The sequence below is a fragment of the Hydra viridissima genome, unplaced genomic scaffold (assembly GCF_058129835.1).
Source record: "Hydra viridissima isolate aposymbiotic clone 2 unplaced genomic scaffold, HvirCarnegie_v1 scaffold_2, whole genome shotgun sequence".
Taxonomy (NCBI): Eukaryota; Metazoa; Cnidaria; class Hydrozoa; order Anthoathecata; family Hydridae; genus Hydra; species Hydra viridissima.
In genome coordinates, this window is record NW_028324301.1 from 9,833,498 (window position 1) to 9,850,788 (window position 17,291).

Below are 17,291 nucleotides of genomic sequence, written 5' to 3' on the forward strand. Positions count from 1 at the left end.
TTTCTTCACATGTAATATTTTTTCTTTTATTTATTTGTCTTTCTTCTTTTTTTGTACCTATTTTAATTTTCTTTTCAGATATACTTATTATTAAATCATTCATTTTCAAGAATGAATTTTTTTATCACAAGGGGTTTTTATTTGCAGGTTGTACAGATAGCTAGATATCTTATTCATTTTGGTTTCTATGGTTTTAAAGATCTTCTGAGGCTCACAAAAATGTTGCTTGTTATACTGGATAGTGAAGATGCAAAACATTTTGCTAAAAGTATGATTTATGCTGTTGTTTAAAATCTCAGAATTCTTTGAATCCAAACCCTGCATTTCTACGTTGTAATCATTATATGATTTTCATTTTTATACATGATTCTTCTGTTATAGTTTTTTTAAATAAACTTTTTTATTATTGATTATATTAGTTATAATTACTATTATGTTTTAAGTTTACTATTGTAATTTTATTATTTGTTTAAAATGAAATGTTGTTTACAAAAATCTTTTTTTGCTAAACAATTGAAGTAAAAAGTTGAAGAATCCTTTGATGTAAATTATTATTAACAGACTTTTTCTAAAATTCCATAAATCAATATTGTTTTTGTTTTTTTAATATACAGAAAAGGATCAATTGAATGTGACCAGCACACTCAAAGCAGTTGGTGATGTGATGAAGAATGTTGCTCTTGGAATAGATGTTGATTGGACAACTAATAGTGCACCTTGTAATTTAAAAAAAATTTTTTTTTTTTAAATATTATATCTCCTTACTTTAACCTGGTAATTTATTAAATTCAGCCATTAATTTAAGTGTTAATAGTGTGTTATAGTAAAATCATATTTTCACTTTTAGTAGAGTTTGAGAGCACACCTATTCAAAATCAATCTCGAAAAGAAGATTTAACTGTGATGAATATCAAACTTAAAATTATTGAAATTCTTGAGTATATCATGAATGTTCGTTTGGATTATCGCATGTCTAGTTTGCTGACCATCTTTAAGAAAGATTTCAATGAGAATGGAGGAGGTGAAGCTCTTGACAGTGATGGTGGAGGTAAAAAGGCATAATCTTTCTAAGAATAATTTAGCTAATAGTGGCAGTTTGTTGTTTGATTTAGTTTGCTTACTTAAGTTTGTGTACCTTCAAAGTAGGTGTATTATAAATAAGGTAAAATAAAATTACTAAGCATGTTTTTTTACTTTATTTATAATGCACTTACTCAACAAAATACTAGTTAGAATAACGTCACTGGTATCTTTTATAAAATAAAATTAGCAATGAAGATATTAACAAAAGTATTAATAAAACAACTTTCTCAATAAATCTATGTGTGGACAATAAGACCACCTTTTTTTTTTTGGAAACTTGTTATTTTGTTACTTTAATGTTAGAAATTGGTGAAATTTTTATGGTAAACAGCTGTGAGTGCAACTTGATGATTTTGATTGCTTTATCTATTCTTAATGTGGTGTTTTACAACTTTTGAAAACATGGATCAAAATGTTGGGAATATTACATTTTAATTTTTTTTTTGTTATATTTTTGTTTTTATATAAATAGTTTTTTTTTATTTAAGTAGTTTTAGATGATATTTAAATTATAAATAGTTGCAGAATGAGAAGATTGAAAGCAGTGTCATAGGAAGCAGGAATTCATTATTCAAAAGGTTTCAAACCTGAATTTAGAGTGTCAAAAACAGGAGTTTGTAATGCTATTAAATGTTAAAAAGTGTGAGGAGATAAATGAAAAGAAATTCAACCTTTTGTAACATGCAAGAAAAAAGCATCGTAAAAGACACTTAGAGAAAACCAAGGTGTTCACAGAACTGTACAAAAAGTATAAAATCAAAAAGTACAAAATGTGCTGTTGGAAGTGTAAAAAGATATTTTCACGCTTTAGGATTGTTTCTCTAAATTGACATGGATTTGATGGAGTAAAATACATATCATATCCTGTCAGTCAAAGATATGATTTTTAGTTTTTGTTATAAATATGCTTCCTTAAAAGGAAAAAAGAAAAAATTATAGATAACAAGATGTAGTGCCTTTTTTTAACAAATATTGAAAACAAAAATGAAGCTGTAATGAAATAATTTACAAATTTTAAATGAAAAAGTGAAGAGGTTGTCAAAAACTTATGAAGAATTTGGATAAAGTGAGAAAAAGGCAAATTCTGGAAGGTTATGTTAGCAACACTAGAAATCTTAAAATCTACTGAAAACATTTAGGGAAAAAGAAATCCAAATCTATCAATCAGAATCATTAGATTAGTAAAACTCTCCTGAAAAGAGAATAGAAAACCAGAGGTAAGAAACCAAAAATCTTTAAGAGTTTTGGACTAGACTGTCTAAGAAAGATTTGCAGAGTCAGCGTATAAATCTTAATAAAGGAAGCTTGAAGAGTTCTTTGTATTTTTTGATATCAAGGAAATCTAGTGCCATTTAAAAATGTAATAGTTATTGTTAATTGACCATTTAATAAGATTATGTGTTTTTTTTTTTTTTTAATATGTAATAAATGTCACTAATTGGTTTTTAAATACCTTCTTGAGTTAAAAGTTTCATTATTTGTCTCACCCTTATATGGAATAAGTTAAAATGGGAAAAAGCACTTGTAATCATTAAGTAGTACTATCAAATACCTAATATTAAAGTTACATTAATTTCTAACTTAAAATATCAAAAAAATGAAGCAAAAGTGATGTTAAAAGACGTGATTTTTTTTGACTGCTGTATAATTTAATAACTTATATATCTTTTTCCGTAGGAGTTGATTTAGACCACATAAGCACTGAAGCTGAGAAAATGTTCGAAACTTCAATGTGAGTTTATTTATCCATCGTTTGTTCACTTTATCTTGAAGTTGTTTTGAGATATTGATAATAAAAATTATTACAGCTTTTCTCTTTCTTAGTGATGGTTACATAGATTTGGACTTAGACAATTGTGGTGGAGAAATGTTTTTGCGTGTCTTACTAAACTTGGCAATGCATGAATATAAACCCCTTGTTTCTGGATCATTGCAATTACTTTTTCGACATTTTAATCAACGACAGGAAGTTCTTCAAGCCTTCAAACAGGTACAATATTTTATCTTATTATAGCATTTGTTTATTGGATGGTATTACAATTGAAGACTGTTTAAATATGATCCAAGTCAGTTCCCTACCTATTTTCCTTATGTCCAATTGTTGCAGGACACACAGTTATCTAAACTTTCTTTGTGCTTAACACTTTAGGTGCAACTGCTTGTATCTAGTGAGGATGTTGATAATTACAAGCAAATTAAAGGTGACTTAGATGAGTTAAGACTCCTTGTTGAGAAATCAGAGCTGTGGGTATTTAAAGGTTGGATACAATCTGCAGCTTCTACTTCATACAACTCTAGATCAAAGAAAAAGCTGAGCAAATTGCCTGATGGTGAAACTACAGTTGATCATAGGGCATCAGAGTCTAGTTCTTATGTGGTAAGCAGTCTGTTTAAAAAAATGAAAAACCACCAATAAGTATATTTAATGGCTTAATTTTTTTTTAAAGTGTAAAACCAAACAAAACACTATAAACTTTTTTTTAAGAAATATGTTGTTAATCCTTAAAAAAAGTATAAAATGAAAAAATAACTGGTAATTAAAGTAATTCAATTATTTTAAAATTAGCTTCCTTAGTGATGCAATTCTTCCTTAACTTGGACACAATAATTGAAGTGCTTTAAAGGATTTTTTGTTTGGTTTTATGTGTATTTTCTCTAACAGTTGAAAACCTTTGTTAACTGATTTAATTTTAGGATGATGGTGCCAGCGCTTTTGGGAGACTTTCATCATTAGGATCTTTTGATCAAGATAATGATGAGCATCAGTTAGAAGGTGTTTCCAGGAAAAACTATAAAACGGTCTTGCAGGTGTGTATAAATTTTAATTGTCAAAGTTTAACTATCTAATGATCGTTGATTTTTTTGAAAAAAATCAACAATCAATAGACAGACTTTTTTAATAAGGGTTCACAAGTTGTAGATTTATTTACTTAATTACTAATTTTACTTACTTAAGTATTAATTTTATTAAATGTTTACTTAATTTATTCAACAATTTAGAACTGTTTACTTAATTTATATTGAGTAAATTAAGTAAACAGTTCTAAATTGTTTATTACTTTTGACTTAAAAAGTTTTCTCAAAACAAAGAAATCTAGCAGTATCAACAAATAGGAAATATTATCCAAGCTGTGGAACTTATAAGGGCACTATCAAAAACTGGAGTGGAAGGGAAAATTTAATAAAGTCATTAATTTATTAATAGTTCAAAACTAATCCTTAAATAGTAGTTCAACTTTTTATTGTTGTTTGTTTTAGATAATTCAGAGATTTTGTGACTTGTGTCTTACTTCAGATGGCAAAAAAAATCGAAAACATGAGCAACGTCTTCTTAGAAACATGGGTGCTCATACTGTTGTACTTAATCTGCTGCAAATACCATTTGAAAAAGTAATTTTTTATTTTATTAAAAATAGCTTTAATTTTATTAAAAATAATTGTTAAAAAGAGTAAACACTACAGTTTTGCATTTATTTTAATAATAGTACAATATTGATATTTAATGTACTAAAAGATTTACTTAACAGTCTTCTAGTGACAACATAATGTTCATAGTTATTATAAATAATTTGAAGTTCAAAGTAAGAAAGAAAGCAGGGCTGCACCAACAGTTATTATCATGGCTGCTATGTTTACATGCAAAATACTGTAATATTGAAGCAGTAGCGAGGACAAAAATACAATAACTATTACATAAGTTGTTGACGCCACCATAAGAACCATGCAACTAATCCCTGGAGATATCGGATGAGTAACAGTTACCATGTGTGTGTATGCAACAGAGTAATAACTTGTACATGCCATGATAAAACTGCAGTATGCTATGGAAATAGCAACAAAGGAATGATAAAGTTCTAGAAAGCATGTCCATAATGCAAGAAAACATATAGAAAGCACAAATATTACTTTAGTGACTGTTTTAAAGTCTTTTGTTTTGTCCAGTATTATTCCAACAAATACATTTGCAATAAATCCTAAAATTATTGATGTAAAGCCCACCAATCCGATGTCTTTTTCTCTGCCAGGAAATAATTTAATCAATATGTCATTTAAAATTGCATCATATGAGTATTCCAAGGAGGCAGACACTGCTATAATATGCACAATAAGAATAAAGTTGCGAAGCTTGTAAAGTTTCTTTATACTTTCAATAAATGAGTGTTGATTTTCTTCCACTAAGATTTTTTTTTGAAGGTTTTGTTCAACTTTTTCTTCTAAGATTTGTTTTTTACTAGATTTTTTATTTCTATTTTTTCTAAGGTGTTCAGCCTCATAGCTTGGTGGAGTTTTTGGAAAACTTTTAACAAAAATAAATGACAATAAAAATGCAACACCTCCCATAATAAGTTGATGCAATACCAGTGTTTTTATGCCTGCTTCTGTATGAGTTATGCTCTTAGTGTTTTCTACAAAATTTGTTGAATGCAGAAACCCCAGTGCTGCAGAGAACATATCAAAACCTACACCTACTCCAATTACTCTTCCAATTTCATTTTTTGAGAACCAATTAACAGCTAGCTTTGGGGTTAAAAACAAGAGTGCAGCAAGGGATAGACCTGAAAAGAAATTTCCAGTGAGCAAAAAATAGTATCCATTTTGGCTAAAGGAAAAATACCTTATTATCCCTCCAACTAGATTTAATGTTCCAGACATTTTCATAACAAACCCCAGTTCAAACTTATGCAGCAAGTATGAAGAAGGAAGGTTGAACACAACAATCAAAAAAGCATAAATTCCCAGCAGCATATGAATTGCAAAAGGTTTTACTTGGTAAAATTCTTGCAGTATGTTAGAAATTGCTGGAAAAGATGTTGATGTTGTTGTTACTGCTAATGTTAAAGTACAATAAGAAACAAGTACTAGCCACCGTCTTTTATAAAGTTTATAAACAGTTTCTCCCACTGAGATATCTCTTGGTCTGTTAAGTTCCAAAGCAATAGCAGTATCTATTTTAGCATCATCATCTCTATCATCTGTAACATTTGCAATGTTTTTTTCACATACCAGAAGTTTCATAATTTCTGAGCTTTGATTTTCATAGATATTGCAGTTATCTAGTTCTATAGTGCCATTTACTTCTAAATTAGATTGATTTTCAGCTTTTTCTTTTATATCCATTATTAAATTTTGTGTTTAAAAAGCTGAAAAGCAATAAAGTCTATGTTATAAAAATATTTTTATTTTTTTTTATCAACATGCACTTCCTTCTCCTTAATTTCCACAAATGCAATAATGCTCATTATGTATTTACTAAAGATCAGTATTATGATGTCAATAGCATTTTATTAGCTCTTCAACTTTTCATCAAATATTTATTATTAATGGTTGCATTAATATTTATTCATTTTTGTTGAATAATAAATTATTTTTCATTAATAATAGATTTATTTCTCATAACATTTCTTTTCTTTGACAAATTTTTTATTTTGAGAGAGGTTTACTCACTTCTGTGAACCAGTGGTCAATCCTCTAAAAGCTTTGAAAGCTTTAAACCCAACCAAGTCAATTTCTTTTTATGGGCCAAAATAAACAACATCATTAAAACACTTGATATTATCAATAAGTAAAAAAACACTTAAAAATAAAAATAAGTGTATTCTTTATTATATCATGTATATTTATATTTATTATATCATATATATTTATCAAATTATATCATATATTAATTACCACAATCTTAATTTAAGTGATATAATTAATGATGAATTTTGTTTTGTATTATAAATGAATTTTTTCTTTCATTGCAATTTTCATATTTTAAATGATTTTATTATTTTATATACTATATTTATATTACTTCATTTACTTTATTATTATAAAGTTGATCATTAGTATACTAAGATGATATCTCAGATTATAACTTTATGTCTTCAGCTTTATGTCTTCTTGTTTTTTATGCTTTGATTCTAATTATTAGAGATGTATTTCAATTGTTAATTTAATTTGACATTTGATCTCTTATTTTCTTTCAGTCAGATGTTCATATGCGTGAAATCATGCAATTAGCACATAAGTTCTTGCAGAGCTTTTGTTTTGGGAATTCTCAAAATCAGACTTTATTGCATAAATACCTAGAAAACTTTTTAGCATCAGGACTTGGGGTAATTTATTATATTTACTATTCTATCCTGTTTATAAGAAATTACTCATTTGTAGAATGATTACCTTTTTTAATAAATCTGTTTTGTAGAGTAGCATCTTAGTAAAAATCTGTTTTGTATGCAACAAACTTGTATAAATCTTATTACTGCCTGTATGTAAATTTACTTCCAAATTTTTTTTTTTTAAAAAAAAAAAGAGTACTTTATTTCTTTCAGATCCTTGAAGCTGAAACTGTACGCTATATATTCCATGATAACTTGATCCTTTGTAATGAAGTTAATGAAAGAGTTATCCAACAAGTTGTACATAGTATTGAACAACATGGAAAGCATGTTGCCTATTTGAGGTTGCTGCAGACCTTATTAAAAGCTGAAAATCAGCTAATTAGAAAATCACAAGACATAATTATGTCTGAGGTAAAATGTTTTTTCTCACAAATCATTTTTTCTTCTGAAGTAAACTTTTAGTTTGTTTTAATTGTTGCCAAAGGGGATTATTTTATGTGATTACTTTATGTGATTACTTTATGTGATTACTTTATGTGATTACTTTATGTGATTACTTTATGTGATTACTTTATTTAATTTGTTTAATATATTTTGTTTAATTTATGTTTGATAGCTTTCGAGTATGGGTGAAGACATCTTAGTGTTTTATAATGATCATTCTTCATTTGCTTCACTGTTGGAAATGATGCAGAGTGAGAGGGAGCGGGCAGATGAAGCAAGTCCTCTTTTGTATCATATTCATCTTGTCAAGTTGTTGGCAAGCTGTACAGAGGGTAAAAATGTGTATACAGAGATCAAATGCCATAGTCTTTTACCTCTAGATGACATTGTCCGTATTGTTACTCACCCAGATTGTGTACCAGAGGTATAAGCTTTAAACTTTATTTGTAAATGAAAATTTTTATATAACTTTAAGATTTTTTTAATGTAACTAATTTATGGTGCTCTTTATTTAATAGGTCAAACATTCTTACGTTAACTTTTTGAATCACTGCTATGTTGACACTGAAGTAGAAATGAAAGAAATATACAGTAGCAGTCATATGTGGACTCTATTTGAAGACTTTATGTTAGATATAGGAAAGGTAATTCTTTATGTTAAATATATGAAAGGTAATTCTCTACAAAAAAAAAACAAGCAAAAAAAAAACAAAAGTTGAGGCAATTACATCTTTATTTATTAACTTAAACTTACATTTACATAATTATACAATTATGTAAATTATGTAATTATTATACACTGATGTAAATACAAGCATAATTATTACTGTTCTTAAACACTTAAGAGTGTTTTTTTTTTAAATATTTTTTTTGCTTTTACATTTTTGATTTTAAAGTAATTTTTTAGAAACTAGACTTTATTATTTATAACTTGTTTTTAGCTGAATTCTGTTAGTAGATTCAAAACTTTTCACCTTTGTTCAGTTCTTTTCATTTTCCATCTGTTTATCCATCATCTATATCATTAAAATATAGATTAAAATTAATAGGATTTTAAGTATAAAAAGTTTTAGTTGTTTTTCAAAAGGTTGTCAATACAACTCATGATCGTAAGCATGCTGATAACTTGTTAGAATCCTATGTGACAGAAATTGTTCCAGAGATAATAACAGTCTTCTTTAACTCCCCATTCTCAGAATCAGCTACAACAATAAAAGTAAGTGTTTTACTTTAGTTAAATATTTTGTAAATTGATTAATTGAATAATAATTGTAGTGGTTTTTTTGACAAAGGTTTTTTTTTTTTTTTTTTTTTTTAAAGAAAAAAAATAGAGAATTCTTAAACAGCTGTAAGAATTCAGAACCTCTTACAGAAATTTTGATATTAATAAAATTTTGTTATTTGTCTAAAAAAATATATATATTTTTAACTATTACCTTTTTATAACTGTTTTTTTTTAACTTTTGTAATTGTAAACTTAATTTTTTAACTTTTATTTAGGCTTTTTTTTTTTTAATAGTTAACCAATATTTTAGACTAGATTCGTATATAATAACTTCACTGGGAAAAAATGATTTGTTTTTTTTTAAATTTTTTTGCTTTATTTTATTTAAGTCACATCAACCAGTTTTTATACATCTGCTCTCTTCACTCTATCGTCTTTCAATGTGTACTTGGTTGTCTGGACAGCAAAAGTATCAAGTTGAAAATTGCTTAAAAAATCTTATTGAAATTGGTAATTTGTTGAGTATTTCCTGATTTAAATCTCTCTTTATATGTTTTAATAGTTGTTTATAGTCAGAAATTTGAAAGTTTTGTTATAAGTTTTGATTAGCATAAAATCTTTGGTATCACCTAGAAAACATCTTTCAACTTTTTTAACTATAAAATGTCTTTGCAGTCAACCACCATTCTTAAGAGAATCTGTGTATGCGTGTATATGTGTATATATGTATGTATGTATGTATATATTGTATTTTATTCAATAGCTAAACCTCGAGGTATTGCAATCCCAACAGATTTGGAGTCAGAAATACTTAATTTAGTTAGTCGATCTAAACTTGTAATGAAACATTCACGACAGTGGTTAAGTCATCGTCAACGTAAAGATTCTGCCATAATGATGTCTAAAGATTATAGAAATATAATAGAAGGATTACAGGCAAGTTCACTTTTAAAAAAGCTGCTGCTTTAAAATATAATTTCGAACCTGTATTATAAATTTTTTTATAATTAAAATAGAAAAGCACTTTGAAATTAAAATTTAACTTTTTAAATTTTGTTCTGAATTATTATTCTCTTTTTTTTTTTTTTGTTTTCTTTAATTAGGATATTGTTGCATTATTGGAGGATCAGCTACGTCCACTTGTTGAGGCAGAGTCATCATTGTTGGTGGACATTTTATATTTTCCTCACCTCCTGTTTGCTCCTGGTTCAGAAAATAGAATAAAAGCAGATGATGGTGGATTTCTTGCAAAGTGATTTTCTTATATTGATAAATTTTAAAAACACTTTTGATTTGCAATCTTTAAGTATCTATAATCAAACTAAAACTGACAAAATGACTTTTTTTTACTTTTATTTTTAAGATTGATTCAACATGCCAGTTTGCTCATGACTGATAATGAAACGCTATGCATAAAAATACTGAGAGTTTTACAGCAAATGTTGCAGAAGGAAGCTCACTTTGGGGAAAAGGTGGAAAATTTAAATTTTCATAAAATTAATATTTGATAGTTCCTTGTTTTAGATTTCTTAAAAATATTTTTCCTTCAAAAATTGATTGTGTTTTTTAAAAATATTACAGTTATTTTGACTACAATTGAAAATTTTTTTTAAGGGTGAAAAGCTTAGGAAGAATCTGCTGAAATTATATTTCAAATCAGACACTGCTATGTTTGTCTCTCTAGAGACTAATACAGCTGCTAATCAAAGTGGGGTAGTCTTTTTATCTCGTGCAAACAGAAGCTTATATGATATGCAATGTCTAATGGATCACATCGGTGGAACAGATCTTGTTGTTAATATTATAATGGCAGGGCCAAGTACTAATGTATTTTTTGATTGTATTCAATTAGCAATATCACTCTTGGAAGGTGGGAATGGTACCGTTCAGGTAATGCTATTGTTTTATAGTTTTAATTTAAGAAAAGCATTTTTTATTGTTTTTTTATTTTTTATTTTTTTGAAAATCTCTAGTGACTTAGTATTTATTATTTGCAACAAAAATAATATCATTTTTTCATGTTTCAGAAATCTTTTTTACGAAGATTTATTACTTCAAAGACTGAAGCTTTTTTTCGAAATATATTTGAACAAATCACAGATGCTGAAGAGGAGATTCGTTCTACAATTACTGTCAATACAGATGCTGCTTTAAGAAAAAAGGAAGAAGATAAAGAAAATGAAAAAGCAAGAGACCCTCTATCAAGAAGAACTACAATCAGTTTAAGAGATTCAAGAGATTCACATGTTCTTGGTTTGATTAGTTTAGATTTGTTTTGTTAAATTAGGTTACAATCAGATTGCAATCAGGTTGCAATCAAGTTACCATTTTTATAGATATTTGATTGATATTATTGAAAAATAATCTTTATTGTCTTTTTGAGATTTTCATTGAACCTTTAATATTTTTCTGTCTTAAGTTTTTCCATTCTTCTGTTTACCAAAATTAAAAGAATATTTGATTATCTTTCTTTCTGAAAACTTACATTTTTAGAAGAAAAAATTTATCTGTTAAATATCGATTACAAAAAATGATTTACATGTTTTTAATTTATAAATTTACATTGGTAGTCTTTTGTTGTTGTCAATTTGTTGCTAATTTTGTTCTAGTACAAAATATAATAAGAAAAAATACTTATATTGTAGGCATGTCAGTTTCACTCAGTGAAGATGTAAAAGAACAGCTTGCAGAGGCTGCTAATCAAACAAATAAGGCATTTAGTGCTGTTCGTAAAGGTCGTGAGGGTGATGTTGTTGAAGGCAGGGGCTACAATGATTCACTTAAATCATCTGCTAATTCACAATTCCTTTCAAATGAAATTTTTGTCATACAACCCATTTTAAGATTCTTACAATTGTTGTGTGAAAATCACAATGCAGATATGCAGGTAAAAAAGATCACTTAGCAAATTTTAAAATCAAAAGTTCTCATAATCTTGCTAAATTATATTTTTTCAAATTTGTATTTCAGTAATGTGATTATCGTGCATGTTTTTATTTTCTGTAGAATTATTTGCGCAAACAAGAAAATAAAACAAATTATAATCTTGTTCTTGAAACATTGTCTTTCCTCGATTGCATTTGTGGTAGTACAACAGGAGGTTTGGGATTGCTTGGACTTTATATTAATGAGCAGAATGTAGCTTTGATTAATCAATGTTTGTGCACATTAACAGAGTACTGTCAAGGACCTTGTCATCTTAATCAGGTTCATTTTAAATTACTTTGTTTGACCTTTTTTGTTTGTTAAAATTAGAAAGAATTTTTTGCTATTTTAGGTAACTGTTGTTTTGAATCAAAAAAATTTTAATTTTGAGTTTAGTTAAAGGCCCTAGAAAAAAATTGTTAACAATACAGGCATGATAATATTTAATTTACATTAAAATATAAAATTATAGATTTTGTGGATGGTACTAAAAAAGGATTTTATTAAAGATGATTTCTGACACATGACTAGGGTGTTTTAAAATTTTGTTACAAAAATATCTTTTATTTTTAATGTTGTAAAGTTATTAACAAATGGAAATAAATGGGACTATATTTAACTATAAATACTATAAATGTATAATGCATATTTCTTAGGATTCAATAGTCAGTCATGAGAGTAATGGTATCGATATTATAATTGCACTAATTGTGAATGATATCAATCCTCTGAGTAAACACAGAATGGACCTCGTCATGGAATTAAAGGTATTTATAAGATTAAGATTGCTTGTTCAATTCTATTCATTTTTACTGATAAAGCCAGTTTTAACACACAAAGTTTCATATACAATATAATTCTTTAGGATAATTCATCAAAACTCTTGCTTGCAATTATGGAAAGTAGAAATGATGGCGAAAATGCACAGAAAATTCTGTTTAGTATGAGTCCTCAGCTACTAGTAACGATGTTACATTTTCTTTGAACTGTACTTTTTGCTCCTTTTTTAGTTTTTGTTCATTTGTTTTATTTGGATACTTATTTTAGGTTGATGTTTTTCGACAAGCATATCACCAAGAAGCCATTAATTCAGTTGAAGATAGTGAGATATCTCCAAGAGACGTTGGTCACAATGTGTATATACTTGCATATCAAGTAAAGTCCTTTTTTATTATTTGTCACATGAAGTTTTTTTGTCTAAAATTCACACAACAGATACTTGATTTTTAATTTAGATTTCTTTAAATGTTCCAAATTTGACATATTCAATTTTTTTAATTACTACATAAAAACTATCGCTTCATATGGAAATTAAAATTCAAGATATAAAAAAGCAGTCTCAAGGTAAAACTGGCTGCAGACATTTTTAAAAGGTTCTGCTTTCAAATGCTCCTCTAAACAGTTCAAATGATTTGCAACAATCAAAAATTTATATTTAATCTCTGTCTTTTTTTGACCAAAGAGACAAAAAAACATGAAAGAGTTTTATTAAAAATTCTACGTTTACAGATGTTTTCTCAAGAGTGTGTGCGCATTTTAGAATGTATGGTCATTCATTTTAAGTAAAGTTTTATTACATCACCTTCATCTTCATCATCAAGGTAAGGTTAAAGGTGAAGATGGAGTGATTACAATTTTACTGTGTTTTCTGAAAGTAAATTGCTTATGTTTTTTTTTTTTGTTGTTTTAGTGCATTTTTATTTTGACTAAATCCATAACTTTAAAGTTATAAAAGCTTCTAATGATAAAAGAAGAATTTGAATTTTTAATATAAATTGTATTTAAACTGTAAATAAGATTCTGTTTTTATTTTAGTTATCAAAACATAATAAGGAGCTTGCAGAACTTCTAAAAGTTGAAGAATGCAATGAAGAGGAGTCAATAGATACAGCATTAGAATACTATTCTAAGTACACTGCACAAATTGAAGTATTTTAATGTTTCATTTGTTGTTTTTTTTTGTATTATTTGGATATAGACTTATGATGATTAACTATCTGCCAAATTTGCTTTAATGTTAGTTTTAAAAATCTACAAAAAATAATTTTAAAAGTTCTACATGAGTTTGTTAAATGCTTTTCACCTTATAATTTAATATCTTAAAAGAATCCCAAGTTGTAAAAGTTGTAGTTCAATTTGAGTTCAATTTGTAGATTGAAAGTAGGAAGGAATTATCTAGTCACAATTCTCAAATTGACTTACTACAGATATATTGTTTAACAAAACAACTTACTAAGAAAATTAAAAAAAGTTAAAAAGTGAGTTTGGTAATGATTTTGAAAAAATTTTCAAAGGTGAATTTGATTCAATTTCGATTTTTAAAAATAAATATAGATTATCTTAATAATCAAATTTTAATAAACTCATTACTTAATTGATTTATATAAACTTTATATTTTATGCTTCTGTGAATTGAAGCAAAACTGATAGAATGGTGTTTTATAGTGTATTCCTAGACTATAAAACATCATTCTATTAATTTATGTTGAGTGGTTAATATATATATATATATATCCCTCGATTGCTTTGTAGCCTCATTAAGTAACAGTCTCTTGCTTTTCATATGAGTCTTCCATCTTCATAAATTAACCTTTATATTGTTTGTCAAATTGTTTGTCTCTGATAAGCCTGGAAAATGTTCTGTTAGGATTTTGTCCGAATTTTCAATGAATAGAATTCTGCCATTTTTTTAATCCAGCTTTTTATTTTTCAAACCAATTGTTACCATAACCTATTACTATCATTTTTTAGTTCTTTGAGAGCCTTGTAGACACTAGCTTGGTTCAAATTATCTCCACAAGCTTTTTAATTTTTTTAATATTTTTATTACTTACTACTATCTTAATAACTATTTTATTCAAAATAAAAGGTTTCACTTCTTTGGTAATTGTTACCTAAAAGATTTTCTGGTTTAAACAGTTTTTTAAATAACTTGCTTTTAAAGCTTTAAATAAAATTATCTATATTATATAGTTAATAGTGTTCTTTCAAATAAATACGTTATATAACACTGTTCTACAAATTTTTTTTTAGTTTTAGAAATGAATGAGTGCCCTTTCTCAATGCATTTCACATGCTGAATTCAAATATAAAAATGAAATTTGTTATTTGGCTCTAGTTTTCATGCAAGTGGAAAGTTTATGTTTTCCAACTACAGGTAAAAAGTGAATAACACAGCAAAATTTAATATATTTTTATAAGAGTTAAGTTATATTGCCAATAGTGAGTACGTGAAAATATCATTGTTGCTCATCACTCACTGCTCCACAATGTGATGGAAATAAATTAAGGTTTAGAGTATAGATTTAGACTTAGAGTGTAGAAAGGATGTTTTTAAGGATGTTTTAAGGTCTGGATGAGTTTTAAAACCGCCTCCTGGTAATTAGTTGTTCTATTGTTTCCAAGAAAATTTTATGTAACTGATAAGAATGCTATACAGTCTTTTCCTTATAATGAACAGTGAAAGAAACTCATTGTTAATCAGTAATTGATTTGTGACCCAAGAAAACTATTTATATTTGCAGCACTAAGTGATGGATATTTATCTATCAGGTACATTAAAGTTGCTTTACTCTTGTCTATTGCTAATACTGGGTACTCTATAGTTTTAGTTTCTGGCTGTAACCTGCTATAGGGCCCAGTCTCTTTTGATATAGTTCAAATCTTGTCTGAATGTCTTTTTCAAATAGGATGCAACAATACTTAGTGTTTCTACCATGAAAACCAAATAAGATAGCAACTACTTTACACCTTTATTAATTGGAGGTATGACCTTTATCAATTGGAAGTATTATCTTTATCAATTGGAAGCATCATGCAATAATATCAACTGCTAAGATGATCTGTTTGTTTTCTCCAAATCATTGGCACTATGAAAGGAATGAAAGACCTTTTCCCATCCCATTAGTTGAACATGTTTTGATCCACATGAATTACAGCATGTGTGGTGACGAACTTTTATCTTTGTCTCATACTCTGCAACTGAAATACAAGTTGTAGACTTTTTTTGTGCTGCAAAAGGTCCAAGGCTAAATATGTGTAAAACAATTTTTAGCATTTCTAATTTGTCAAGTAACAGATGCTATGAGATTTATGCAATGTGCTAATACTGTATCATCTTGGTAGGCATGGTGTTTTTCTATTGATGACCAATACTGATTATTTAATTTATAGTATTATTTGCATCATCCATTTTATAAACTTTACTTCATTAGGTGATTGCTTATATAATGGAAACTAGAGCCAATAAACATTTTGAAATGTTTTTTATTCAATATATATATATATATATATATATATATATATATATATATATATATATATATATATATATATATATATATATATATATATATATACATATATATATATATAAATTATATAAAAACACCTAATTTCATGCTCACAACTTTTTACCTGTAAAACTGTGTAATAAATTGTGTTCAATGTAATGTAAATAATTGTGTTTAAATATCTGTTATAATTATTAGTGTTCCTTTAAATATCCACATTACCATTTGTAATGTCAATTTCTGATTAAAACAAGTTTGTTAAGAACATTAAAACAAATTTTTAATATTAAATTTGTAATCTTGAAATGCTCATGACTTTTGCTACAACATTAATTCTAGAAAATATGTCAACACCTTTTTTAAAAAAATTTTATGCTTCCACACTGTCATAGTCCAAGTTTGATCAAGACAAACAGCTATTTATTATATTATCTGTATTTTAATGAAATTTTATGTTCAAGTTTTTTTTGAATCTATCACTATAAATTTTGTTTTATATACTTTTAAAGGTTTTAAAAGATGATTTTCTTTAAAAGGTGGTACGAAAAGATCGTGTCCTTGAGCAGATTGTTTTCCCCATTCCATCAATATGCAAGTATTTGACAAAAAAAGTAAAAGAAGATGTCTTTCTTTCGTGTGAAAGAGATGAACACAACAGCAAGGTACAGAAGTTGTTTGTTCTAAATAATCTTCAATAATCATTAGGATATTTGTGATCCAGTCAATTGGTTTCCAAATTTAGTTAGTCAGCCTAAACAGTAAAATGAACTCACTTTGTAGAATTTTTTAATGCAAAAAAACAATATTGAAAAAGTTGTTTTTAACTTTTAGTAGGTATATTAAATATCCATTAACCATAAAACCATGTAGGTTCCAGACTTTTTTGGAAGAACTGAGGAGTTGTCTAAAGAGATGAAGTGGCAAAAAAAGTTACGAGGTGAGGCTTTTAAAAAACAAATTTTTTTTCTTTCTTAAAATTAAAAAGTTGCATTATATAAAGTGCTCATTCTTAAAATATTCCTTTTACTTCAATGATTATTTTCTAGAAAAACCAACGTTGTTTTGGATTAGCAGCCATTGGAGTCTTTGGGAAACAATTGCATTAAATTTAGCTATTGTTGTAAATCTTCTAGTCGCATTCTTTTATCCATTTTCTGACGAGCTAATCAGTAATTTTACTGTTTCATTTTTTTTTTTTTTCATTTTGCTCAACAT

General features: G+C 27.0%; 2 protein-coding genes across 4 annotated transcripts in view; one reads left to right on the plus strand and one right to left on the minus strand.

Annotated features, from left to right (window-relative positions):
• Positions 1-17,291, plus strand: part of LOC145186172 (inositol 1,4,5-trisphosphate-gated calcium channel ITPR1-like) — a 41,024-nt gene that overhangs the window by 15,117 nt on the left and 8,616 nt on the right. For 2 of the 3 annotated variants that reach the window (XM_090079741.1, XM_090079742.1), the window contains 28 exons: positions 148-268; positions 615-719; positions 848-1,048; positions 2,761-2,815; positions 2,908-3,073; positions 3,233-3,460; positions 3,778-3,891; positions 4,342-4,473; positions 7,056-7,184; positions 7,401-7,601; positions 7,807-8,058; positions 8,153-8,278; positions 8,722-8,850; positions 9,249-9,369; positions 9,623-9,795; positions 9,963-10,111; positions 10,223-10,331; positions 10,474-10,749; positions 10,887-11,112; positions 11,505-11,746; positions 11,866-12,066; positions 12,441-12,551; positions 12,650-12,745; positions 12,832-12,939; positions 13,600-13,713; positions 16,613-16,738; positions 16,947-17,013; positions 17,123-17,245. In XM_090079741.1, the coding sequence (XP_089935867.1) occupies positions 148-268; positions 615-719; positions 848-1,048; positions 2,761-2,815; positions 2,908-3,073; positions 3,233-3,460; positions 3,778-3,891; positions 4,342-4,473; positions 7,056-7,184; positions 7,401-7,601; positions 7,807-8,058; positions 8,153-8,278; positions 8,722-8,850; positions 9,249-9,369; positions 9,623-9,795; positions 9,963-10,111; positions 10,223-10,331; positions 10,474-10,749; positions 10,887-11,112; positions 11,505-11,746; positions 11,866-12,066; positions 12,441-12,551; positions 12,650-12,745; positions 12,832-12,939; positions 13,600-13,713; positions 16,613-16,738; positions 16,947-17,013; positions 17,123-17,245 (4,201 nt within the window). Of the gene's footprint in view, positions 1-147; positions 269-614; positions 720-847; positions 1,049-2,760; positions 2,816-2,907; positions 3,074-3,232; positions 3,461-3,777; positions 3,892-4,341; positions 4,474-7,055; positions 7,185-7,400; positions 7,602-7,806; positions 8,059-8,152; positions 8,279-8,721; positions 8,851-9,248; positions 9,370-9,622; positions 9,796-9,962; positions 10,112-10,222; positions 10,332-10,473; positions 10,750-10,886; positions 11,113-11,504; positions 11,747-11,865; positions 12,067-12,440; positions 12,552-12,649; positions 12,746-12,831; positions 12,940-13,599; positions 13,714-14,817; positions 14,942-16,612; positions 16,739-16,946; positions 17,014-17,122; positions 17,246-17,291 lie in introns of those variants that run through there. The other variant, XR_016450092.1, reaches the window with a different exon arrangement.
• LOC145186164 (choline/ethanolamine transporter flvcr2a-like) lies at positions 4,506-6,328 on the minus strand. Its single transcript, XM_080062260.2, has one exon. It carries the CDS (start codon positions 6,199-6,201, stop codon positions 4,660-4,662), a length of 1,542 nt encoding a protein of 513 aa, XP_079918386.2. The 5' UTR covers positions 6,202-6,328; the 3' UTR covers positions 4,506-4,659.

Coding starts and splice junctions, on each gene's coding strand:
- LOC145186164 (XM_080062260.2), bottom strand. CDS start 6,201: ATGGATATAAAAGAAAAAGCTGAAAATCAATCTAATTTAGAAGTAAAT.